The 27,823-nt window shown below is 38.0% G+C and overlaps 1 protein-coding gene across 1 annotated transcript in view; it reads left to right on the top strand.

The window, feature by feature from the left end:
* The window catches only part of LOC126481907 (integrin alpha-PS5-like), a 553,290-nt gene that overhangs the window by 112,987 nt on the left and 412,480 nt on the right, over nt 1-27,823 (top strand). Inside the window, exon 4 of the mRNA XM_050105865.1 lies at nt 17,034-17,157. Coding sequence (XP_049961822.1) covers nt 17,034-17,157 — 124 coding nt within the window. The remainder of the gene's footprint in view (nt 1-17,033; nt 17,158-27,823) is intronic.

Genomic DNA, 27,823 nt, shown 5'->3' with positions numbered 1-27,823 from the left:
CTGGTAAGATCTAGCTGTACATTTGACTGGTAACTGGCCAGAAGCCTGCACCAGGCAAATACAGGATCCAAAATGATTCTGCCAACAGAGCCAGGAGTATTTATGCTGCCTCATGTGTCAGTGCATTGTTAATAGGAGTAATGTTCTTGCCAGATACTCAACAGTGGAAATGTCACTTTGTGCTACACTGTATAACACTACTTCAGCCACTGACAATACAATACAGTATTGTTGGTTTCTGGGGGCCTGATGAGAGCTTGTGTTAGCATTGTTGTATCATTCAGTTGCAGCATTTTGGCTGCAGTTGACCTGCATTTTATTCAGCTAGTTGTGATGAGCTACTTGCAGCTTAAGCTATGCCATAAAGTGCAAATGGCAGCTAAAACTAGTTGGAAGTTTTGCATATTCAATAAAGTAGATAAAGAGGCTATTATGTCACATCTAAAAGAGGAACTCCAAACATTTACCTCTGAGGAGGAGCACACAGAAAAAATGTAGCTTAAGTCTGAAAGAATAGTTGACCATACACTGCCAATAATTGTACGTAGTGGAACAGTTCATGAAGGATAGGTCCTTCCAAGGTATATCATCACTGAAAAGTTATATCAGAAGAAACAGCAGTTTCTGTGTGACTGAGGTAAAACAAAGCATAATGCTGTAGATCAGGGAGAAGCAGAATGAAACACATTTGACTGTCAAGAGGGCAGTTTGTGAAACCTTTAATGACTACAATGGCAGAATCTAGTTGAAAGCTCTCTCACACAACCCTAAGAAATTCTGGTCATGTTGAAAGGGTGTCAGTGGCACCAAATTAGTGTCAAGACTCTCATGGATAGCACAGGAATGGAAACTAAGCAAAACAAAGCAGAAATGCTGAACTGAATTTTCAAATGTTCCCTTTACTAAGACAGATACATAAGTATTGTCTTAGTTTATGTCAACCATTACTGAAAAAATTATGAATGTAGGTAATAATGTAAGTGCCATTGAGAAACAACTACAATCAATAGAGTTAAACAAGTCTCTAAGGCCTGATGGCAGCATTATCTGATTTTATAAAGGATTTGCTATGCCCAGTGATTGGAAGAAACCAACAGTCATACTGCTCTTCAAGAAGTGTAGCAGAAGTGATACACAAAACTAATGTCTCATTGATATCCTTCTGTTGTAAAATTCTAGAACATTTTCTGAACTCAAATGTAATAAGGTATTTTGAATAGAATTATCTCTTCTGTGCCAATAAGCAATGATTCTGAAACACTGATCAACTGAAACACAACATACACTTTTCTCTTGTGACATTTTGATAACCACAGATCAAGGAAATCAGATGAATGTGATATTTCTGTACTTTCAAAAAGTACTTGACTCAGTGCTTCACCAATTTTTATTAACCAAAGTTCAGTTACATGGGTAGTAAACAAAATTTGGACTAGTTTTGAGGATTCTTGGGAGGGACAATGCACCATATTGTTTCGGATGGAGAGTCATTGAAGAAGTATAAATAAATGCGCACTTGCACCAGCGAAGTATGTTGGAGCCCTTTTTTTTATTCATGTTGTATGTCAGTGACCTGGCAGACAGTGTTAATAGTAACATTCGTAACACTAGTATGCTGTGACATTACATATATCCACAGGAGAAGTATAAGCATAACAAACAACAACTGCAAAGCAAGAGAGCCCCAAAGACACAAATAAATGAAATCACATTCATCCTAAAGCCAATCACAGATCAAAATTACTTTACTTTGGTCAACAACTTCTATTTGCAACAAAAGGGGTTCCCCTTCAGTGGAAATTTAACCAATATTTTCTTGGATCATACAGAGAACATACCATTCACCAACCTTGTTAAACACAGAGGGTACAAATAATACTGAAACATGGCTGACACAGTCATCTACTGATGAAACTCAAAGTAGATGTAGGATTTACACAATAACATCAACACAGTAACAGATGCACTTCACAATGGAAACTGAAGAAAACAAGAAATTAATAATGAGAAGTAACCAATAACATGAATTTCCCATCTACAGTAAACCTACATCCATCAGGTCTGTTATACATAACATATCCAACTCCACAACAATACATAAATGTGACAGTTTCACACACATGCACAAGATGTTAAACAAAACACTTCTCAAAGTCCAAAACTACACACAAAAATTTGAAATAATCAGACACCTTGCTGTTCAAAACGGCTACAAATTAGATAGTTTAAAGAAGTCCAACAACAAGGTAGAAATGAAAGGTAATGAAAGTGATCTACTAAAGAGTCTGAAAACAGAGGTACAACATGTAGATAATGAAGGAGGCAATAGCACAACTGAAAAAAAGGAGAGCATGGTACACACTAAGCTGTTGTTGTTGTTGTGGTCTTCAGTCCTGAGACTGGTTTGATGCAGCTCTCCATGCTACTCTATCCTGTGCAAGCTTCTTCATCTCCCAGTACCTACTGCAACCTACATCCTTCTGAATCTGCTTAGTGTATTCAGCTCTTGGTCTCCCTCTACGATTTTTACCCTCCACAGTGCCCTCCAATGCTAAATTTGTGATCCCTTGATGCCTCAAAACATGTCCTACCAACCGATCCCTTCTTTTAGTTAAGTTGTGCCACAAACTTCTGTTCTCCCCCATCCTATTCAATACCTCCTCATTAGTTACGTGATCTACCCACCTTATCTTCAGCATTCTTCTGTAGCACCTGATTTCAAAAGCTTCTATTCTCTTCTTGTCCAAACTAGTTATCGTCCATGTTTCACTTCCATACATGGCTACACTCCATACAAATACTTTCAGAAACGACTTCCTGACACTTAAATCTATACTCGATGTTAACAAATTTCTCTTCTTGAGAAACACTTTCCTTGCCATTGCCAGTCTACATTTTATATCCTCTCTACTTCGACCATCAGCAGTTATTTTACTCCCTAAATAGCAAAACTCCTTTACTACTTTAAGTGTCACATTTCCTACTCTAATTCCCTCAGCATCACCCGACTTAATTTGACTACATTCCATTATCCTCGTTTTGCTTTTGTTGATGTTAATCTTATATCCTCCTTTCAAGACACTGCCCATTCTGTTCAACTGCTCTTCCAAGTCCTTTGCTGTCTGTGACAGAATTAGAATGTCATCGGCGAACCTCAAAGTTTTTACTTCTTGTCCGTGAATTTTAATACCTACTCCGAATTTTTCTTTTGTTTCCTTTACTGCTTGTTCAATATACAGATTTAATAACATCGGGGAGAGGCTACAACCCTGTCTCACTCCTTTCCCAACCACTGCTTCCCTTTCATGCCCCTTGACTCTTATAACTGCCATCTGGTTTCTGTACAAATTGTAAATAGCCTTTTGCTCCCTGTATTTTACCCCTGCCACCTTCAGAATTTGAAAGAGAGTATTCCAGTCAACATTGTCAAAAGCTTTCTCTAAGTCTACAAATGCTAGAAACGTAGGTTTGCCTTTTCTTAATCTTACTTCTAAGATAAGTCTTAAGGTCAGTATTGCCTCACGTGTTCAAACATTTCTACGGAATCCAAACTGATCTTCCCCGAGGTCGGCTTCTACCAGTTTTTCCATTCATCCGAAAAGAATTCGTGTTAGTATTTTGCAGCTGTGACTTATTAAACTGATAGTTCGGTAATTTTCACATCTGTCAACACCTGCTTTCTTTGGGATTGGAATTATTATATTCTTCTTGAAGTCTGAGGGTATTTTGCCTGTCTCATACATCGTGCTCACCAGATGGTAGAGTTTTGCCATGACTGGCTCTCCCGAGGCCATCAGTAGTTCTAATGGAATGTTGTCTACTCCCGGGGCCTTGTTTCGACTCAGGTCTTTCAGTGCTCTGTCAAACTCTTCACGCAGTATCTTATCTCCCATTTCGTCTTCATCTACATCCTCTTCCATTTCCATAATATTGTCCTCAAGTACATCGCCCTTGTATAAACCCTCTATATACTCCTTCCACCTTTCTGCCTTCCCTTCTTTGCTTAGAACTGGGTTGCCATCTGAGCTCTTGATATTCATACAAGTGGTTCTCTTCTTTCCAAAGGTCTCTTTAATTTTCCTGTAGGCAGTATCTATCTTACCCCTAGTGAGACAAGCCTCTACATCCTTACATTTGTCCTCTAGCCATCCCTGCTTAGCCATTTTGCACTTCCTGTCGATGTCATTTTTGAGATGTTTGTATTCCTTTTTGCCTGCTTCATTTACTGCATTTTTATATCTTCTCCTTTCATCAATTAAATTCAATATTTCTTCTGTTACCCAAGGATTTCTATTAGCCCTCGTCTTTTTACCTACTTGATCATCTGCTGCCTTCACTGCTTCATCCCTCAGAGCTACCCATTCTTCTTCTACTGTATTTCTTTCCCCCATTCCTGTCAATTGTTCCCTTATGCTCTCCCTGAAACTCTCTAGAACCTCTGGTTCTTTCAGTTTATCCAGGTCCCATCTCCTTAAATTCCCACCTTTTTGCAGTTTCTTCAGTTTCAATCTGCAGTTCATAACCAATAGATTGTGGTCAGAATCCACATCTGCCCCTGGAAATGTCTTACAATTTAAAACCTGGTTCCTAAATCTCTGTCTTACCATTATATAATCTATCTGATACCTCTTAGTATCTCCAGGATTCTTCCAGGTATACAACCTTCTTTTATGATTCTTGAACCAAATGTTAGCTATGATTAAGTTATGCTCTGTGCAAAATTCTACAAGGTGGCTTCCTTTTTCATTCCTTCCCCCCAATCCATATTCACCTACTATGTTTCCTTCTCTCCCTTTTCCTACTCTCGAATTCCAGTCACCCACGACTATTAAATTTTCGTCTCCCTTCACTACCTGAATAATTACTTTTATCTCATCATGCATTTTATCAATTTCTTCATCATCTGCAGAGCTAGTTGGCATATAAACTTGTACTACTGTAGTAGGCAGGGGCATCGTGTCTATCTTGGCCACAATAATGCGTTCACTATGCTGCTTGTAGTAGCTTACCCGCACTCCTTTTTTTTTTAAACCTACTCCTGCATTACCCCTATTTGGTTTTGTATTTATATCCCCGTATTCACCTGGCCAGAAGTCTTGTTCCTCCTGCCACCGAACTTCACTAATTCCCACTATATCTAACTTTAACCTATCCATTTCCCTTTTTAAATTTTCTAACCTACCTGCCCAATTAAGGGATCTGACATTCCACGCTCCGATCCGTAGAGCACCAGGTTTCTTTCTCCTGATAACGACGTCCTCTTGAGTAGTCCCCGCCTGGAGATCCGAATGGGGGACTATTTTATCTCTGGAATATTTTACCCAAGAGGACGCCATCGTCATTTAACCACACAGTAAAGCTGCATGCCCTCGGGAAAAATTACGGCTGTAGTTTCCCCTTGCTGTCAGCCGTTCACAGTACCAGCACAGCAAGACCATTTTGGTTAATGTTACAAGGCCAGATCAGTCAATCATCCAGACTGTTGCCCCTGCAACTACTGAAAAGGCTGCTGCCTCTCTTCAGGAACCACATGTTTGTCTGGCCTCTCAATAGATACCCCTCCGTTGTGGTTGCACCTACGGTACGGCCATCTGTATCGCTGAGGCACGCAAGCCTCCCCACCAACGGCAAGGTCCATGGTTCATGGGGGGCACACTAAGCTATAATAATAAAATATATATTACTAACTGACTATCCAGGGCACAGAAACGTTACCCAATTGCAGACTGCCTATGTAGGAGATTCCAGAGGCAACAAAAATTTGATTTTCACTATATCATATAAATAGTGAGATAATCTACCCATTAAGAGTTTAATATGTGGAAGAGCCATTGTAACTCACCATGCACAGATCCCTATACTACTTTTCTCCAGTATTTGAGAATGAGAACAGTTATTGGTTTGTAGCAAACTTAACACACAATTTTGAACCTTTAAGAACGTCGCCCTCAGCCTGAAGAGAGAAAAGTTTATTACTTTCTACATTTTTACTGTTCACACAGTAAAACTGCCACATCAGGCAAGATGTTTAATTTATTTCTTCTTTATAAACAAATATATTTGCAACACATTTTGCAGACATTACTCACATAACAGTACTGGAACTACCTGCAAGTTTGTATCATTGTATGACACAAGGTTCAGGATGTATGAAATCATAAACATTAAAATGCATGAGAAACTAGCATTTTCTTTAAATGGAGAGTAAATTACCTAGAATACACTCAATCAGTGTTTGATAATGAGAGCTATACAGTGACTTCCAATAAACTTTGACCATAGTTTCAACTCTTTCTAGACTGTTTCTTGTTTCCAAGTTTTATGTTAAATATTTAACACAATAACTAATTTGTAAAGTAGTTAGAAATTTGAAGTTGTTTTATACATAGGAGTTTGGTTCTTTACAGAATTGGGGGTGTCTACTTGTAGTTCACAGAATTAGAAATATTATGAAGAAGCAAGGGATACCAGTGGCATACAGAACAAACAACATGGCACAAAACAGACTAAGTTACACAGCAGAACTTCAGACAAATTCAGCAGTGGAAGAATATGCCAACTAATGTGCAACTCCTGTCAATCCCAGTATAGAGGATAAACATGCAGGAATTTATGAATAGCGAACTTATGTAAGGAACAGAAATCTTCCCACTGCAGCTTTCAAAATTTCTTTGACAAGCATCAACAGTAAGATGGCATAATATTTCAATTACTGCCAAAGTGAAAAGTTATGCCATTTCTGTGATTTTCACCCCTCTGCAGCTGACATCCCATATGATGAAAAAAATTGGTAACAAACATAGAAATTATGCAATAATTTATTGTAGAAAGATACTATAAAATTATTTTAATGTATAGCTAGAACCGTACACGACAAATATAATATTTTTTTTGTAGTGTTTTGCAACAATGATAATTCTGTGTTTTGCAATAAAATGACCCATGGATAATGGCTCTATTTTGCCTTAACTAATGTGGTGAATTAAATAAACAAGAAATGTTTGCATCAAGTCAGACCCACAATCCCATATTGAAACCAGGAGTATAGTTTGAGAACAGGCTTGTTGGTGTTATCTCTGACACAGGTAAAAAACTAGGTAAAATATGTAACGCTAAACCTGTAGTCTGACTCCAGGTGGAGTGTAGCATCTCATTTGCCATGATACTAGGAGAGGGAGGACAGAACGATCTATGACTTGAGTCTAGCATTCAACTGACTGGACCACCATGGCCTTCTTTGACACAGTAATACAAAAATAAATAAATAAATTTGTGAAAATGTTTATGATTAGTAGTGTATTTGTCAGGAGGAGGTATATCTTCTCTCTTCAATGTCAGTGTTCTAAAGCATCTTACTGCTGAATTTTCTACTCAAGTGAATAGGGAGAGACTTCAGAGCCCACTAAATAGTCTGACCTCAATCTTCTTATATAGTTGTTATAACAATATATAAAACCACATGTTTATGAAGCCACAGCAGATACTGATATGGAATTATTTGTTAGGTTTGTAACATTTTGTGATGAGATTCAGAACACATAAAACATGTCTGATATCATCATATAGTCTGATGAAAGTTGAGATTGGCGCAGTTGGTTCAAGTATTTGTAGTAAGATGAAAAACATTATGTTGATAGATCATGCTTGTGAGTGATCTGGCACTAATTTATATTTTTACATACATTTGAACTATCTATTGACATGTAAGTGGAAGAATTAAATGTGATTAAAGAAGCAGTCTGGGCAAAGGAGTATAAGGACCGTGATGCAATGAATATTTGTAAGTAAAAAATTGTGAGTGAAAGTAGATGTAGAGGGCAAGAAGTTCTTTTCTGTGTCATACAATGCTGCATTTTCCAATAGAATTGCACAAGCCTTCAGAAAAACAAAATTAAAAATTGGATTTCAAATAAAAGGTGCAGTTGACTCTAGTCTGTGCCACAAAGTTGGCAACAACAGCAATAAATATTTAGAATCAGGTGTCTACCAGATCAACTGCCAAGGATGTAAGGAGTTCTTATATTGACCATATGGGAAGGAATTTCAAGACTCGTTTTAGAGTGCAGACCTATACCCAAAATAAGAGCATATTTGGTACATGCTTGGATGAAGAAAAACAAGTGGCAAGAAATATAGAAGATAATATGGAAGTGTTGCATAAGGCACAAAAGGACAATTATTGACCCTACTGGAGGAAATGGAAATTTATACACACAGAAAATGCAAACAAGACTTTACATCTACATTTACATGGATACTCTGCAAGTCACATTTAAATGCCTGGCAGAGGGTTCATCAAAACACCTTCGTAATTCTCTAAAGAATGAACACGTATATCTTTTTGTATGAGCTCTGATTTCCCTTATTTTATTGTGATGATCCTTCCTCCCTATGTAGATTGGTGTCATTCAGAGGAGAAAGTTAGTGATTGGAATTTAGTGAGAAGATTCCATTGCAATGAAAAATGCCTTTCTTTTAATGGTGTCCAGCCCAAATCCTGTATCATTTCTGTGACACTCTCTCCTATATTTCGCAATAATACAAAACATGCTGCCTTTCTTTGAACTTTTTGACATTCTCCATTAGTCCTATCTGTTGGTTGGTTGGTTGGGGGAAGAGACCAAACAGCAAGGTTATCGGTCTCATAGGATTCGGCAAGAATGGGGAAGGAAATGGGCCATGTCCTTTCAAAGGATTGATCCTGGCATTTGACTGGAGCGGTTTAGGGAAATCACGGAAAACCTAAATCAGGCCGGACACGGGATTGAACAGTCATCCTTCCAAGTGCAAGTCCAGAGTGCTAACCACAGTGCCACCTTGCTCGGTCACTATCTGTTAAGGATCCCCCATTGTACAGTAGTATTCTAAAAAAGGACAGACAATCATAGTTTAGGCAGTCTCCTTAGTAGGTCTGTTACATTTTCTAAGTGTCCTGCCAATAAAACGCAGTCTTTGGTTAGTCTCCCCCACAACATTTTCTATGTGTTCCTTCCAATTTAAGTTGTTCATAATTGTAATACTTAGATATTTAGTTGAATTTACGGCTTTTAGATCAGACTGATTTATCATGTAACTGAAGTTTACCAAGTTCCTTTTAGTACTCATGTGGATGGCCTCACACTTTTTTTATTTTGGGTCAACTGCCACTTTTTGCTCCATTCAGATATTTTTTCTAAATCATTTGCAGTTTGTTTTGATCTTCTGATGACTTTATTAGTCAATAAATGACAGTGTCATCTGCAAACAACCAAAGACAGCTGCTCAAATTGTCTCCCAAATCGTTTATATAGACAGGTAACAGCAAAGGGCCTATAACACTACCTTGGGGAACACCATAAAGCACTTCTGTTTTACTCAATGACTTTCCATCTATGACAGTAAATCACAAATCCAGTCACATAACTGAGACGATATTCCGTAAGCACGCAATTTCACTAAGAGCCGCTTGTGTGGTACAGAGTCAAAAGCCATCTGGAAATCCAGAAATACAGAGTCGATCTGAAATCCCTTGTCAATAGCACTTAACACTTCATGTGAACAAAGAGCTAGTTGTGTTTCACAGGAACATTGTTTTCTAAAGCCATGTTGACTGTGTGTCAATAGACTGTTTTCTTCGAGGTAATTCATAATGTTCAAACACAATATATGTTTCAAAATCTTGCTGCATATCAATGTTAACAATATGGGCCTGTAATTTAGTAGAATGCTCTTACTACCTTTCTTGAGCATTAGTGTGACCTGTGCTACTTTCCAGTCTTTGGGTACGGATCTTTCATTGAGTGAACGGTTGTTTATGATTGTTAAGTATGGAGCTAATGCATCAGCATACTCTGAACGGAACCCAATTGGTATACATTCTGGACCAGGAGACTTGCTTTTATTAAGTGATTTAAGTTGCTTCTACGTTACTCATGATGGTAGCTGTTCTTGATTCGAATTCTGGAATATTTACTTTGTCTTCTTTTGTGAAGGCATTTTGGAAGGATGTTTTTAGTAACTCTGGTGTGGCAGCACTGTCTTCTATAGTATCTCCATTTTTATCATGCGGAGAAGGCATTGATTGTTTTTTGCCACTAACATACTTCAAATACGACCAGAATCTCTATGGATTTTCTGCCAGGTTTCAAGACAAAGTCTCATTGTGGAAACTGATATAAGCATTCGCATTGAAGTCCAAGCTAAATTTCAAGCTTCTGTAAAAGATCGCCAATCTTGGGGATTTTGCATTTGTTTAAATTTGGCATATCTGTTTCATTGTTTCTGCAACAGTGTTCTAACCTGTTTTGCATACCAAGGAGGATCAGCAGCAACGTTTGTTAATTTATTTGGTAGAAATCTCTCAATTGCTGCTGATTCTATTTCTTTGAATTTAAGCCTCATCTGGTCTACACTTATATTATTAATTTGGAATGAGTGGAGATTGTCTCTCAGGAAGAAGTCAAGTGAATTTTTATTTGCTTTTTTGAATAGGTATAGTTTTTGCTTATTTTTTGAGGATTTGGCGATTACAATATTCAATCTCACTATGACAACCCTGTGTTCACTAATACCTGAAGTGGTTTTGATGCTTGTTATTAACTCAGGATTATTTGTTGCTAGGAGGTCAAGTGCGTTTTCACAACCGTTTGCTATTCGCGTGGGCTCATGAACTAACTGCTTGAAATAATTTTCAGAGAATGTGTTTAGCACAATTTGGGATGATATTTTATGCATACCTCTGGAATTAAATAAGTATTTTCACCAACATATTGAGGGTAAATTAAAGTCAACACCAACTATTATTGCATGAGTCGGGTAGGTGTTTGAAGTAAAACTCAAGTTTTCTTTTCACCTTTCAGCAACTGTATCATCTGAATTGAGAGGTCGGTAAAAGGATCCAATTATTATTTTATTCTGATTGCCAAAAATGAGCTCTGCCCATACTAACTCACAGGAAGTATCTACTTCTATTTCGCAACAAGTTAAACTACTTCTAACAGCAACAAACGTGCCACGGCCAACCATGTTAGCCTATCCTTTCGGAACACCATTAAGTTCTTCACAAAAATTTTGGCTGAGCTTATATCTGGCTTTAGCCAGTTTTCAATGCCCATAAAGAGTTGAGCATCAGTGCTTTCTATTAGTGCTTGGAGCTCTGGAACTTTCCCAACACAGCTACGACAATTTACAACTGTTATACCGATGGTTTCTGTATCTACGTTCTTCCTGTGTTCAGCCTGCACCCATTGTGACTGAAGCCCTTCTTGTGTTTTCCCGAGACCCTCTAACCTAAAAAACCACCCAATCCATGCCACCCTTTGGCGCAAGTTGAGGAATCTGCAGCCTACACGGTTGCAGAACTGTCTGAGCTTCTAATTCAGACCCTCCACTCAGCTCTGTACCAGAGGTCTGCAATTGGTCCTGTTGATATGCTGCAAATGGTCAGCTCTGCTTTCATCTTGCAAGCAAGACTGGCATCCTTTACCACTTCTGTTAGCCACTCGAAACGAGAGAGAGTCTCTTCTGATCCAAACTGACATACATCACTGGCACTGACGTGAGCAACCACCTGCAGTTGGCTGCACCCTGTGCTCTTCATGGCATCCAGGAGGACTCTTTCCACATCTGGAATGACTCCACCCGGTGTGCACATGGAGTGCACATTGGTTTTCTTACCTTTCTTGTCAGCCAAGTCCCTAAGGGGGCCCATAACACCTCTGTGATTGCATAGATCTTGCAGGCTGAGTGGTTTCCTCTGAAACAGGACAGGCAACAGCATCTGGCTCAGCAACAGTGTCAGCCACAGAGAGCACCTGGAACCTGTGTGTCAGACAAACTGGGGAGGCCTTACATGCAGCCACCTGGGAACTCTTTCGCCTCCTGCTTTTCCCCAGGATGACCTCATGCTCAACCACAGGTGAAGGGTCAGCCTCAGTGCGAGCAGTAATTGGGTTGGTGAACGGTGAGGACCGATTGGAGGACTTGGACATGCTGGACGTCTGTTGGATCCCCACGGCCAGCCCACAATAGTGGTGCCCATCTACTACAGCCTCAGGCTGTGTAACCAGAGCCATCACAGCCTGAAGCTGAGAGCAAAGTGTCACCAACTTGGCTCACATCTGCACACAACAATCACAATCCCTGTCCATACTAAAGACCATGGAAAACTAAATTATGCAGATAAATGGACTATTGTCATGTGCTGCGCAACTCTACTGTAGTCCCTGAAGAAAACACATGAACTGTATCATCTAATAATATGCAGATATTCAAAAACCTAAGTACCAAAGCACTCAGGTGAAACAAAATAATTCCCCTTTGGTTAGGAACTTGTAATATGTCACAAAATCAGTTTACTTTCTGATGCAAACAAAAATGTGAGAACTTTGGCTTTTAGATATTAAATTTACATGCAGAAACTCAAGAAACTAAACTATTAAAGCACACAGATGATATAATAAAATTCACTCCTGGTTAGGAAATCGTAAATGTCACAAAAGTGAATACTTCCCTGTTGCTGTGTGCTGAGTGAACAGAATGAGTTTAATTTGAATGCTTATTTTGATGTATTCAGAAACATACTACTATGGTGAGTGTTGAGCACTGCAGCAGCATGGCATATGGTTGTGTGCACTGGCCACCAGTGGCGAGGAGACTGGGCATTCTTCCTTAAGCTCTGCTATAGGAAAGCAAAAACCTCTTACAAACAAGCTGCAGGTGGCACACTGAGATTCCACTCTGACTATGTTATTGACCACTGAGATTTTAATTAATAGTCACAATCTTGTTTATTATCTTACACTATAGTTATGTTTAACTCTTTTGCGATACTGAAAAGTTTTGATTTATAGATGTGGAGTTACTACTTCTAAACTTTTTATTCTTGCTTTTCATACAATTACATGTTATTAATTTTGTCTAGTTACTAGCTTAGTATTATGTCTCTTTACATGTTTAATGTGGATTTAAAGCAGTGATTTAATTCCACATATTGTTTGTCACTTCATGTTTTATTGTGAGACACTCATTTTCCCATATGAAATAATTTTAATTAATTACTATGCATATTGCATTTTAATGACAGATTTATGGTATTTGTTACTCATATTCCCTACCTCTAGTGGCCTCAGTTATTAGTATAAGTAATGCACAGATCCAGGCCATCAGAAGCACTTACTGTATACCTAGATACATATTTTGATACTGATACCTACATCAGAATATTTTTATGGTATATATGACTGGTATGCATGACTTTTAATCATGTTGATATTTTCTTACATGTTACTAGGCTTGTTATAGATTTTGCTGCAGCAAATTGAACTTAGTTGGTTACAGCACTGTTTTTCTATTTGTATCAGAGCTGAAGATGGCAATAGCTAAAACCGGTAGTTGTGAGTTGGACAGTTTATGTGATCGAGGCACACCTTTACAAATAAAGTTCATAACATGAACACAGCTCATTTACAGAGTTTATGTCTTTAATTGAATAAGTTACATTAAATGATATTTGTAAGATTAGAGATATGGCGAAAATCTTTGATGGAAGGGTGGATCTACATCTACATCAATATCACTACTTTGCATTTCACATCCAAGTGCTCAGCAGAGAACCACTTTCAGAATATTTCTCAAGCATTTTAATCTTGTATATCATGTGGGAAAACTGAATACTTAAACCTTACTGTGTGGGTTCTGTTTTCTCGTGTTTTGTTACTATGGTCATTCTCACTATAATGCCTTCTGTCAATCCTATCATCTGTTAAGGATTCTGTACCACACAACAATACTAAAGAAGAGAATGGGAAATTGCACTGTAGTCAGTCTATTTAGTAGATTTGTTGCATTTTATAAGTTTGCTGCCAGGAAAACATAGTCTTTTGTTTGCTTCCCACAACATTTTGTATGTGAAAGTTCCAACTTAAGTAATTGTAATCTCTAGGTATCAAATTGAATCAACAATTTTTCGATTTGTATCATTTATTGTGCAACCAAAATTTAACAGAATTGTTTTTAATAATCATGCGGCGGACTTCACACTTTTTATTGTTCAAAGTTAATAGCTACTTTTCACATGATGCTGTTGTTGTTGTTGTTGTTGTTGAGGTCTTCAGTCCAGAGACTGGTTTGATGCTGCTCTCCATGCTACTCTATCCTATGCAAGCTTCTTCATCTCCCAGTACCTACTGCAACCTACATCCTTCTGAATCTGTTTAGTGTATTCATCTCTTGGTCTCCCTCTACAATTTTTACCCTCCACGCTGCCCTCCAATACTAAACTGGTGATCACTTGATGCCTCAGAATATGCCCTACCAACTGATCCCTTCTTCTAGTCAAGTTGTGCCACAAATTTCTCTTCTCTCCAATTCTATTCAATACCTCCTCATTAGTTATGTGATCTACCCATCTAATCTTCAGCAATCTTCTGTAGCACCACATTTCGAAAGCTTCTATTCTCTTCTTGTCCAAACTATTTATCGTCCACATTTCACTTCCATACATAGCCACACTCCACACAAATACTTTCAGAAATGACTTCTTGACACTTAAATCTATACTCGATGTTAACAAATTTCTCTTCTTGAGAAACGCTTTCCTTGCCATTGCCAGTCTACATTTTATATCCTCTCTACTTCAACCATCATCCGTTATTTTGCTCTCCAAATAGCAAAACGCATTTACTACTTTAAGCCTCTCATTTCCTAATCTAATTCCCACAGCATCACCTGATTTAATTCAACTACATTCCAATATCCTCATTTTGCTTCTGTTGATGTTCATCTTATATCTTCCTTTCAAGGCACTGTCAATTCCGTTCAGCTGCTCTTCCAAGTCCTTTGCTGTCTTTGACAGAATTACAACGTCATCGGTGAACCTCAAAGTTTTTATTTCTTCTCCATGGATTTTAATTCCTACTCTGAATTTTTCTTTTGTTTCCTTTACTGTTTGCTCAATATACAGATTCAATAACATTGGGGATAGGCTACAACCCTGTCTCACTCCCTTTCCCAACCACTGCTTCACTTTCATGTCCCTCAACTCTTATAACTGCCATCTGGTTCCTGTACAAATTGTAAATAGCCTTTTGCTCCCTGTATTTTACCATCGCCACCTTCAGAATTTGAAAGAGAGTATTCCAGTCAACATTGTCAAAAGCTTTCTCTAAGTCTACAAGTGTTAGAAACGTAGGTTTGCCTTTCCTTAAACTATTTTCCAAGATAATGGTGCAGTTATCATGTCAGAGTGATTTTGTAATTTGTATTGATATTGCAGTCAGTGAGTGTTAAATGATAATATAATCTCCAAACAATCTAAGACGGCTGCTCATATCGTATCCTAAACCATTTACATATAGATTAAAAACAACAGGGGCTCTGTAATGCTCTCTTGGGATATCTCAGATATCACTTCAGTTTCACTCAGTGGCTTCCTGTCTATTATTATTAACTGTGACCTTAACTGTGAAATCCACTCACACAACTCAGATGATACTCCATAAACTAATGGTTTGATTGGGAGTCACTTGTGATCAATGGTATCAAAAGCCTTATGGAAATCTAGAAATATGAAATCAACTTGAAATCCCCTGTCAATAGTATTTATTACTTTGTATGAATAAAGGGGCAGGTGTGTTTCACAAGACTAATAATTTCCTAGTCTATGCTATCCATGTGCCAATAGATAACTTTCTTTGAGGTGTTTCATCATATTTGAATATGGTATGTATTCCAAAATCTTCCTTCAAATTTATGTCAGTGATATGTGGCCGTAATTCAACAGATTGCTCCTGTTTTCTTTCTTGGGTACTGGTGCGACCTGCCTTGCCATGGGTGCTAGCAGCGGTTCCCATCAGATCACTGAAGTTAAGTGCTATCAGGCTGGGCTAGCATTCAGATGGGTGACCATCCAGTCTGCCGAGCACTGTTGTCAAGTGAGGCACACTTAGCCCTTGTGACGTGAACTAAGAAGCTACTCGATTGAAAAGTAACAGCTCCAGTCTCGTAAACTGGGATAGTGGTGTGCTGATCATGTGACCATCCATACCCGTATCCAGTGATGCCTGTGGGCTGAGGATGACACGGTGGCTGGTCTGTACCGTTGGACTTTTGAAGGCCCGTTTGGATGGAGTTAAGAGTAGTTTAGTTCATTAGTGTGACCTATGTAACTTTCCAGTCCTTAGATATGGAATTTTTGTCAAGTGATCAGTTGTATATAATTTTTAAATATGGAACTATTACATCACCATTCTGTGAAAGGAACCTAATTGGTATACAGTCTGGAAGACTTGCCTTTATTAAGTGACTTAAGATGTTCTGTTTTACTGAGGGCATCTGCTCCTAAGCTGCTCTTGTTGGCAGCTGATCTTGATTTGTATCCTGGAATGTTTACTGATATTCTTTAGTGAAGTAATTTCAGAAAACTTTGCTTATTAACTCTGCTTTAGTGTTACTGTCATTGCTAAGATCTTTGTTATCAAACAGTGAAGGTATTGATTGTTTACTGCTACTGATGTACTTTACATATACCCAGAATTTATTTTGATTTTCTGCCACACTTTGAGACAGAGTTTAAGTGTGGAAACTATTACAAACATCTCCCATTGAAGTCTGTGCCAAATTTCGAGCTTCCCTAAAATGTCACCAATCTTGGATAAAAATACTTACTTTATGTTTGTTGTGCTACAATTATAAGGTCTGTGAAATTAATGCCATGTTTCCAGGATGAGGTGACAATCTACATCATTTGGCACTGATGTTCATAGTGGTCTGAATGACAATTTTACTCCCTGCAACTACAATTTTGCAAATCCCAGTGCATAAGAATTTATTTATTCTTGTTTCCTCTTAACATGCATTCCAGCTGTAATAATGTAGTGGATTTTCATTAATAGTTGTGCAGTCACAGATGGAAAAATTGGCCATTTGGTGCAAAGGTCTGTTCTTACTCCATGCAGATGAAATTTTGCAAATCCCAGTGTATAAGAATTTATTTATCCATGTTTCATATTAACAAGTGTTCAAATTGGAACAATCTCATGGATTTTCATTAATAGGTGTGCGGTCACAGGTGGAAAGATCAATCATTTCTCAAGGCTAACAAACAATTGTTTATGCCTGGGGTATGCTACTGGATGGAGTCCCCGTATGAGTCAGCTTCTAAACTTTTGCCACTTAAACGTGAGTACTTATTCAAAGATCTATCTCATTCTTTATACTGTGAATCTGCATAAGAAAAATGAGTGTAAGATTGCTAATAATGGACCAAGATAAATGAAATGCTTAGATTTATTTGTTGAATGCCAAACTTGAAGGTAAATGCAAATGTTTCCCTCTCTATAAAAGTAAAAGGCAGAGAAGTACACAGTAAGCCTTAAAAGCAAAAAATTCCATATATATAATTCATTTGGAAGAATGTAAACCACTGATAAAGACAATGTTATTAGAGTTTTGAGAGAGAAGACCAGGCAGATATTGTCTAAAAGGAAGATATGTAGTGGAAAGCAATGGTTCCTTCCTTTTTCACAGAAGGATTGCACATTTATTTCCACATGAAGTTGGCCATTACCCCACTGAAAGATGACAAGTACCCAGATACAGCACTATGCTAATAACAGTTATATTTTTTTAATTTTAAAATGGCCTGCAGTTTACTATTTCACAATTTTTGTTAAGTATAGGAAATATTTTGTGAAAGAAAATATTAAAGTATTTTTTTTTCTATTTTCTTTTTTTCCCTTCAAATTATGACCATAGACTGCACAGTTCACTTTTCATCACGTATTATACTTGCTATTAAGGTATACACTGAAGTGACAAAAGTCAGGGGACAGTGATATTCAGCTATACATATGGTGGTAGTATCATGTACACAAGGTTTAAAAGTGCAGTGCATTGGCAGAGCTGTCATTTGTATTCAGGTGATTCACGTGAAAAATTGTCCAGCGCGATTATGGCTGCATAACAGTAGTTAGCAGACGTTGAAGGTTGGAATGGTAGTTGGAGCTAGAAATGAATGACATTCCATTTTGGAAATTGTTAAGGAATTCAATACTCCAAGAGCCACATTGTCAAGAATGTGCCGCAAATACCAAATTTCAGGCATTATTCCTCACCAAGGACACTGCAGTGACTGACGACCTTCACTTAATTACCAAGAGGGGTCGTGTTTGCATGGAATTGTTAGTGCTATCAGACAAGCAACACTGTCTGAAATAACTGCAGAAATCAGTGTGTGACACATGCCAAATGGATCCGTTAGGACAGTGCAGTGAAATTTGGCATTAATGGCCTTGGCAGCAGACGACGAATGTGTGTCTTTGCTAACAGCATGACATCGTTTGCAGCACGTATCCTGGGCTTATGACCATATCAGTTGGACCCTGGACTATTGGAAAACTGTGGTCTGGCCAGATGAGTCCCAATTTGAGCTGGTAAAAGGGGTTGGTAGGGTTCAACTGTGTTCCTGACCCCATGAAGCCATCGACCCAAGTTCTCAACAAAGCACTGTCCAAACTGCTGGTGGCTCCATAATGATGTGGGCTGAGTTTACATGAAATGGACTGGGTCCTCTGGTCCAATTGAACCAATCATTGAATAGAAATGGTTATGTTCAGCCCCTTGGAAACCATTTTCAGCCATTCATCGACTTCATATTCCCATGCATGTCACCAGACCACAATTGTTTGCAATTGGTTTGAAAGGTATTCTGGACAATTTGTGTGAATGATCTGGTCACCCACAACACAGACATAAACCTCAATGACCATTTCATGCACAAAATCCTGCACTGGCAACCCCAACGACTTGTTGAGTCCATGCCACATTGAACTGCTGCACTACTACAGTCAAAAGGAGGTTCAACATGATACAGTATTAATAGATATCCCATGACTTCTGTCACCTGAGTGTGTAAGTTAAAGAACATATTCATACAGAAAGGTCAAAGAGTGCTTCTGTTTGAATAAATTCCTAAAGGAGAATCTGGTACAGGTTGTATTTCATATACTCCCACTGAATTTACATTTGTGTAATCTGGTGAATCAGAGTTTTGTATAGGAAAAGGTCACATGTGATACCATTTTGTTGTTTTCCTTTTGCCAATTATATAATTGTTTTATATTTGGTTGATAAAACATGCTTAAGATTGCTGGTGTTTTTCTTGCAGCATTTCTTAAATTAAGATTCTTTTCACCTATTTATGTCATTCTCCTGGATGACAAATGTATGTGTGGCAAATTGTATTGTTCATATTGTGCACATCCAATAATTATTGTTAATCAGTCTAATATAATATCCACATACCTAGACATCTATCAGAATGGATTACGGACATTTTGCAAAAATTTTTTATAAGATTAACTGCAGTTTCTCTGTATCCTGCCAGTGAATTGCCATTTGTGTCTTTATCTGACTGGTTAAGTAAATATGTTTTATTTTTTATTTTGTGAGAATAGTGTTCCTCACTGAACATGAGAGGCAGATGATATGTGTTTGCTTGGTGTGGAGAGTAAAACAGATGGATAAAGCACGGGAACAATGTGATAAAAATGTACAAAAACAAAACAGTGGCTTTATTGGAACATTAACAGGCACAACAAAAATGCAGAATGTATTTATGAGAGTAACCTGCCACAAAAATTTCTGTGAACAAAAACTCTCAATTGAGTTGGTGGGGTAATCCCACCACTCATGAAGGCATAATGAGCACACATGAAGACACCATCATCCAAGTGTGGTGGAATCAGTTTATACAATTTTGTAAGACAGCAAGTTAAACATAATTAACATTCTTGGGGTATGGTGAGCACTACTCAAACATTGTGGTCAAGGAAATACACAAATACAGATAAATGAACTTGGAGGTACCATGTGTATCTGCTCTAACACAGTGATTGTGAAGCAAAATATAAAATAGAAGTAAACTAAGTTGAGGTATCATGAGTGAAGCTAATCTAACACAATGATCAAATCAAAATGCAATATACAAATAAATGAACTTGAGGTACTGTGAGTAATGGTAATCTGACACAGTGATAAGACAAATACAAAATACAAACAAACATATTTGAGGTACTGTAGGTGAAGCTAATCTAACACACTTGAGTATTTCGATCTCTAATGGTCACATGTGTGGTGCCATAACAATTTGTGTATAGTTCACAAAAAAGAGTTGGGATCTTGCCGGACACACTGTAATTTAATGGGCTCCTTGAAGTGGGCACTCCACATTCGGGACAAGTGGACACTCCATATTCAGGACACAAGGCTACAAGGCAGGTGCTGAATAATGTTGTCCTGAAGTGTGGTATCAATCTCACCTAGTAATTCTCCCCGAGCATTGTGGGAGGCTGAAATGCTGCTCACTTTATAGACACATAAAAATGACTCATCATTGGTGTCTTCACCTATCTGTAGCAAGCTGTTTAATTGTGATAATGAAAGGGGTAACTTGAGCATAAACTTAATACCACAGGAACACTAAATCATTGCACTCGTCATGTGGACAGCTCAGTGTTGGTACAGGAAATTCCGGAAGTTGGGGACACTACCTTTAGCATGCTTTAGGGAAACCCCCATACACTGTTACAAAGAGGTGCATAACAGAGAAACCTCTTGTCCTTGGATGTCTACAGTTCATAATGTGGTTTTCTGCCAGGTGATGCTTTGTCTGTTATAGCATGATATCATTGGCTAGAGCAGACAGGCGGCAGCACAAATAGTGTAATGGGACACTCTCTGCTAACATCACCTTTTTTCTTTTTTCTTTTTCTTTTTTTTCTTTTTTAAGTAGAGGTAGTTGATACCAGGAATATTTTTGAATCTTGTATAGGTGAACATTACCTAAGCTGCTTAACTAAATGAATTGCATTTGATTTCAGGCTGAAATGGACAAAAAGAAAATAATTTGTTAAAATCGATATGTGCTGGCTCCATGTGTGCAGTTGAAATTGCTCTTCTTTTAGAAATATTTGAAATTATGAAATATCTGGCATACTTAAAATTCCTGTTATTAATTGCACAATATAATGATAATTATTAAATTTATTTCTGGATTCATTTAAAAAATAATGATATAACTTGGTGAAGATTCTTCTTTTGTCAAGATAGTTTGTAAACTCTTTGGAATACTATTAGTGTCACAAAATGTTAGGAGTAGTGAGCATGTCTCTGATGGAATTGGACATGTTTTTAATTTGGACAATAACAATGTAATTGTTGCTTCTTTTGAAAGTGGAGATTGTAAAGTCAGTGTGATATAGAAGAGTGTGACATGTGTTGTTGTTGTGGTCTTCAGTTCTGAGACTGGTTTGATGCAGCTCTCCATGCTACTCTATCCCGTGCAAGCCTCTTCATCTCCCAGTACCTACTGCAACCTACATCCTTCTGAATCTGTTTAGTGTATTCATCTCTTGGTCTCCCTCTACAATTTTTACCCTCCACGCTGCCCTCCAATACTAAATTGGTGATCCCTTGATGCCTCAGAACATGTCCTACCAACCGATCCCTTCTTCTGGTCAAGTTGTGCTACAAACTTCTCTTCTCCCCAATCCTATTCAATATTTCCTCATTAGTTATGTGATCTACCCATCTAATCTTCAGCATTCTTCTTTAGCACCACATTTCGAAAGCTTCTATTCTCTTCTTGTCCAAACTATTTATTGTCCATGTTTCACTTCCATTCATGGCTACACTCCATACAAATACTTTCAGAAATGACTTCCTGACACTTAAATCTATACTCGATGTTAACAAATTTCTCTTCTTGAGAGACGCTTTCCTTGCCATTGCCAGTCTACATTTTATATCCTCTCTACTTCGACCATCATCAGTTATTTTGCTCCCCAAATAGCAAAACTCCTTTACTACTTTAAGTGTCTCATTTCCTAATCTAATTCCCTCAGCATCACCCAACTTAATTCGACTACATTCCATTATCCTCATTTTGATTTTGTTGATGTTAATCTTATATCCTCCTTTCAAGACACTGTCCATTCCATTCAACTGCTCTTCCAAGTCCTTTGCTGTCTCTGACAGAATTACAATGTCATCGGCAAACCTCAAAGTTTTTATTTCTTCTCCATGGATTTTAATACCTACTCCAAATTTTTCTTTTGTTTCCTTTACTGCTTGCTCAATATACAGATTGAATAACATTGGGGAGAGGCTACAACCCTGTCTTACTCCCTTCCCAACCACTGCTTCCCTTTCATGTCCCTCGACTCTTATAAAAGCCATCTGGTTTCTGTACAAATTGTAAATAGCCTTTCGCTCCCTGTATTTTACCCCTGCCACCTTTAGAATTTGAAAGAGAGTATTCCAGTCAACATTGTCAAAAGTATTCTCTAAGTATACAAATGCTAGAAACGTAGGTTTGCCTTTCCTTAATCTTTCTTCTAAGATAAGTCGTAAGGTCAGTATTGCCTCACGTGTTCCAGTGTTTCTACGGAATCCAAAGTGATCTTCCCCGAGGTTGGCTTCTACTAGTCTTTACATAATAGAAAAAAAAAGAGGTACAATCAGAAGTCATGCTACAGGCATTCTTAATTTTTATCTAGTCACCTGGTACCCACAACGTAAAACATTCCAGCCTCAAGAATCTACTCCTAGACATACTGCAGCCAACAACAAGAAAACGTAGATATGTAAAAAAAGTATTTTGTACATCTTACGCCTCTCAAAGCTTTTGAAACTAATTAAGAGATTGAAAATTTTCTGATGCTGTGAGGGAGGGTAAGATTACAGTGGGTAATAAATGCATTGCCACAACTTCTATGCACAAGTGTTTATATGACATCACTGACTTCAGTTACTCATCTTCAGTCCTGCATTCATGTCCCCCCCCCCCCCCCACCCCCCAACCCCCCAACTCCACACCCACACCTTGCCATACATGAGTCCACTTGCAATCCATGCAGACTTCTGAAATGACATCAATTGTGCAGTTTTCTTTGTGTTATTCTTCATTATATTGACTAGATCACCAGAAAAAACAGCATGATTAGACATAACATGCCAAAAAAATTGTGCTCCTGCATAACTGCAAGTGTGCATGGGTTTGGGGTAAAGGGAAGCAGAGACTATTAGAATAAGCATTACAAAACTAATAAAAGATATCAATTGACTGTGAAATTAAAACAAAATAAAAGTGAAAATGAAGGAGTCTGTTCTAAAGTGCACATCTGTGAAATCAAAATCTTCTTTTGAGTAACATCCAATATTAGATCTACATTTACATATACATATATTCTCTGCAAATGATTGTGAACTGTATGGAAATCTGTTCTTCCTACTGTACCACGTATTATGGTTTGCATCATTCACTTTGTGCTTAGAGAAGTGACTGCTCAAAAGTCTCTGTGCATAATTTAATTAATGTAATCTTGTCTGTATGGTCCCTTTTGGAGCAATAAATCAGCTGCTGTAATATACAAGGTGTAAATTTTAAGTTGACAAACCAGAAGAACTCGAAAAATAAGCTTCACACAAAAAATGTGTAGAATCCGAATTTGATTATTTTAGAGGGGGACATTTCCTGGTGCTAAAATTACTCTGCCATCCCAGCCCCTTGGGGGTATGGCAGGAGGCAGCTTTAAAATTTCAAATGGGAACCCCCATTTTTTATTGCAGAATCAGATTCTACATAAAGAAACTACATAAATTTTGTCTTAAACATTTGTTTTGATTCTTGGTACTTGGTGCTGTAATTCAAGGAAATCCATGTTCTCATTTTTGAGTGGAAAATGGTTACAGATGAATAAAAAATACTTATTTACTTTGTAAAACTAAAACTCTCCCTCTTTTCCCATAGGGTGGGGTTTGAGAGAGAGAGAAATTAGAGTTTTACAAATGTTGACCCAATCCAAATCTGCGGAAAAAATTAATATTTGGATCAATCCCCACCCTGTGGGGAGAGAGGGAGAATTTTAGTTTTAGCGAATCAAAATTTGTGAAGTGAATAAGTAATTTTTATTTATCTGTAACCATTTTCCATGCAAAAATGAGAACCTAAATATTAATTTTTTCTGCAGATTTGGATTGGGTCAACATTTGTAAAACTCTAATTCCTCTCTCTTAAACCCCACCCTATGGGGAGAGAGGGAGAGTTTTAGTTTTAGCAAATCAAAATTTATGAAGTAAATAGGTATTTTTTATTTATCCATAAACATTTTTTTCACAAAAATGAGAACATGGATTTTCTTGAATTACAGCGCCAACTAAAGAATCAGAATAAATGTTTAAGACAAAATGTAGGTAGTTTTTTGTGTAGAATCTGATTCTGCAATAAAAAATGAGAGTTCCCATTTGAAATTTTAAAATTGCCTCCCACCCCACCCTCAGGGGGCTGAGGTGGCGGGCTAGATTTAGCACCAGCAGATGTCCCTCTCGAAAATAATCAAATATGGATTCTACAGATTTTTTTGTGTGAAGCTTGTTTTTTGAGTTATTCTGGTTTGTCAACTTAAAATTTACACTCTGTATTTGTAGATGCCTCACTTAATGCTGTCTCTTGAAACAGAACAAGTAGTCTTTTGCAGGATAGGTGACAGCCATCTTTAATTGTCTGTCAGTTCATATTTTCAACACTTTCTTCCTCTCGTATGAGTTAAACAAACATATGACAGTACAGTAAGCCATTCACTCAGGAGCTCAGATTGTCAGCACACCTTATGATGGCGACATGTCTGGTCACTGAAATATTGTGCCTGTTGGACACTGTGAACTGGCAGTACACTCATGGTCTGTTCAATCAACAAATACACCAGGAGAAACTGAAGAATCACATCATACACCTTCATGGGGAGTAGATGTTTTGCAACATGAAGAAATTCAACAAGCAACACCACTAAATTTCCATTTGCTAAGTGCTCTTGCATTTCTGGAGAGACATTATGCCCACCATGTTGTGCCAATGTTAGCTTAGGTTCCACATCACATTGATTCTACAGAAGCCAGGAGCATTAGCAAGTAGGACAGCCTTGCATTGGTATGCTGAAGCCTTGAATACAGCTCCCAGTAACTATTTAGACTAAATTTACAACCAGCCAGTCCTTTTAATTCCTAGACCAGAGACAGGATTGAGGGTGTTACCTGGGTGGCACCCAATTTCACCCATAGGAAGGCCACAGGTTGCCAAACATCAAAATTCTCACATCTCTCTGACACTGGAGGCTTCATACAAGATGGTCATCAATCTGATGGACAGGGAGCTGAGTGGCAAAGCAGTTTCAGCTCTGGAAAAGCGACTTAACTTTGCTCCAACCCCTATATTCACCCAGTCACAGACACAGTCAGCACAGTTGAACAGGTTGTTGTCCAGGCACTACCTGAAGCAGCAGAAGAAGTACACCATGAAACGTGCTGTGCTCTGACAAGAACCAACCCTATTATGTCGAACATTATCAGCAGAGAGAGGGCAGCTCTTCAGGACCTGAGATAGTGGCCTGAGATTGTTGTTTTAACTGCTGCCAAAGGCAGCACTGCTGTTGTTCTTTCCCACAAAGACTACATTGAAATGATGCAGAGCCTGTTAGATGATGACCCCTGAAGTAAGATCAACACTGATTCCACAAAGAAGGTGGAGAATAAGACTGAGGCAGATTTACTATAGGGGGTTGCCAAGAAACTATTTCCTCAAGGACCTATACCACCAAGACTTAGAGAAAAAAATGGTGTGTCATTGCGCCCCATTGTCAGCAATATTTGGTTCCTACATATTTGCAGGCAATATACCTTACAGAGATACCAAGCCCATATGTGGCTAAATGCCTTAATCACATCTGCAATTCTGAATATTTTGCAAAACACCTCAACAACTTCAGGGTGAAAGACTCAGATAGCCTGGTGCATTTTGACATCATTTTATTAGTCACTAGGGTGACTCTTTGGGACTCACTCGAGCTTATTGGTCAGAAATTTTATGAGAAGACCACCACCCTTTTCAGGCATGTCCTGTTGTCCACATATTTTGTGTTTTTCAGAGAATACTTTGAACAACAGAAGAAGTCACAATGGGCAGCATACTCTTGTCTTTGGTCACAAGTTTGCGTAGGGAGTACTTTGAGGAGGAAGCCCTGCCATCATCCAGATGGAAACCCACTTGTTTTTTTCTACTAGATGTATGACAAGTTTGTCGTCTGGCTGCTTGGAAGGGACACACTCTTTGACTTTCGTACACATTTGAACTTCTTATATACCAACATCAAATTCACTAAGGGGACCAAAACAGAAAACAGAAGGAAATTTACCATTCCTGGATGTCATGGTCAAGAGAAGAGCTGAAGATGCCCTGGACAACAGTGAGTATTGGAAGAAAATGTACATTGACCTGCGTTTGCATACATACAGCCGCCACCACACTTTGCAGAGGAATGGGGTACTAAAAACTCTAGTGCACAGGGCATGACCCATCTCAGATGCAGAGAGACTGCCCCATGGGCTTTAACACCTCACAATTAGTACCCAGAATGGCAGATTAGGTGCACTCTCCATCCAGTCACAACAGTAAAACCTGTGGAAAAGGAAGAAGTCACAGAGGAAGTCAGCCACTGCCTTTATACCATATATGGGTGCACTATTGCGAAAAATTGGACAAATTTTGAAGAAGAACTGTGTAAAAACTGCTTTACATGACCAGTAAAACATGAGCATTTTTGGGAAGCGTCAGAGATGATCTTAGTTTGCTGAAGCCTGACATAAACCAGATTCCATGTCAATGTTGAAAGACTTCTATTGGATAGACAGTGCACACTATTGAAGATTGTTGCTGAGAATACCAGAGACCTTTTCGACTGACATATCCCAACATGTCAGCAGCAGTAGTAGTAGTAGTAGTAGTTTATTCATCCAGAGACAATGTACATTGCATGGATTTCGTCAAAAATACATAGTATATATATATATATACACACATATAGGGTGAACAATACTATACAAAATACAGATGTGCATAGTAGACTACATAACATCAGACCACATTGAAATAGCATGTACAACTTTGATTATTTACATTGATGTATGAGAAAGACTTTTTACATGCATTTACTCTAGAGTAGGACTGCAGTTCAAAGTGAAAACAGAATTGGACCATTTAAACATAGAAAAACATTTTGAATCATGTGCCATAGAGTTAAAAACTGAGGAGAAGAGTGAAAAACTAGTTGTCATTACAATATATAGATGTCCACTGGGTGACAAAAACATATTCTTCAAAAAAATAGAAGCAGCATTAAACACTTTTTATAGTAATGAAGTGAAATTATTTTTATGTGGAGATTTTAATATTAACCTGTTAATTGAAAGTGATGAAAAAAGACAGCTTTTGAGTATACTCAGCAGCTTCCACATGAAACCACTCTTTACAGATGCCACCAGAATAACAGAACTGTCATCTTTTCTTTTAGACAATATTTTCACAAATATGGAGAATGGTATCACTGAGCCACTAAACGTAAACTTAGGTCTTTCGGATCACAATACACTATTAACATACATAAATTACTCTATCCCCAAGGCAGTAAAATATAAGTTGGGATACAAAAGGCACTTCTATACAGAAAAAGTGAATACTTTCATCCAGTTGTTAGCTAATGAAACCTGGGAAGATGTCTTTGCACAAACAACAACCGAGGAATCTTTCAATGCTTTTTCTAGTACATTCATGTCCCTATTTGAGATGTGTTTCCCAAAAAAGCTCACAAAGATCAATGTCATGCCTAGGAACACAAGCCAGTGGATAACACCTGCTATTAGAGTATCTACTCAAACACTAAAACATATCAGTCAACTCAAAAAAGATAACAAAGATGAACACTTCACAGATTATGTTAAGACATACAAGAAAATT

This window comes from Schistocerca serialis, chromosome 5, assembly GCF_023864345.2.
Source record: "Schistocerca serialis cubense isolate TAMUIC-IGC-003099 chromosome 5, iqSchSeri2.2, whole genome shotgun sequence".
Lineage (NCBI taxonomy): Eukaryota > Metazoa > Arthropoda > Insecta > Orthoptera > Acrididae > Schistocerca > Schistocerca serialis.
Note: the sequence above shows the minus strand (reverse complement) of the source record. Positions and strands in the feature narration are given on the sequence as shown.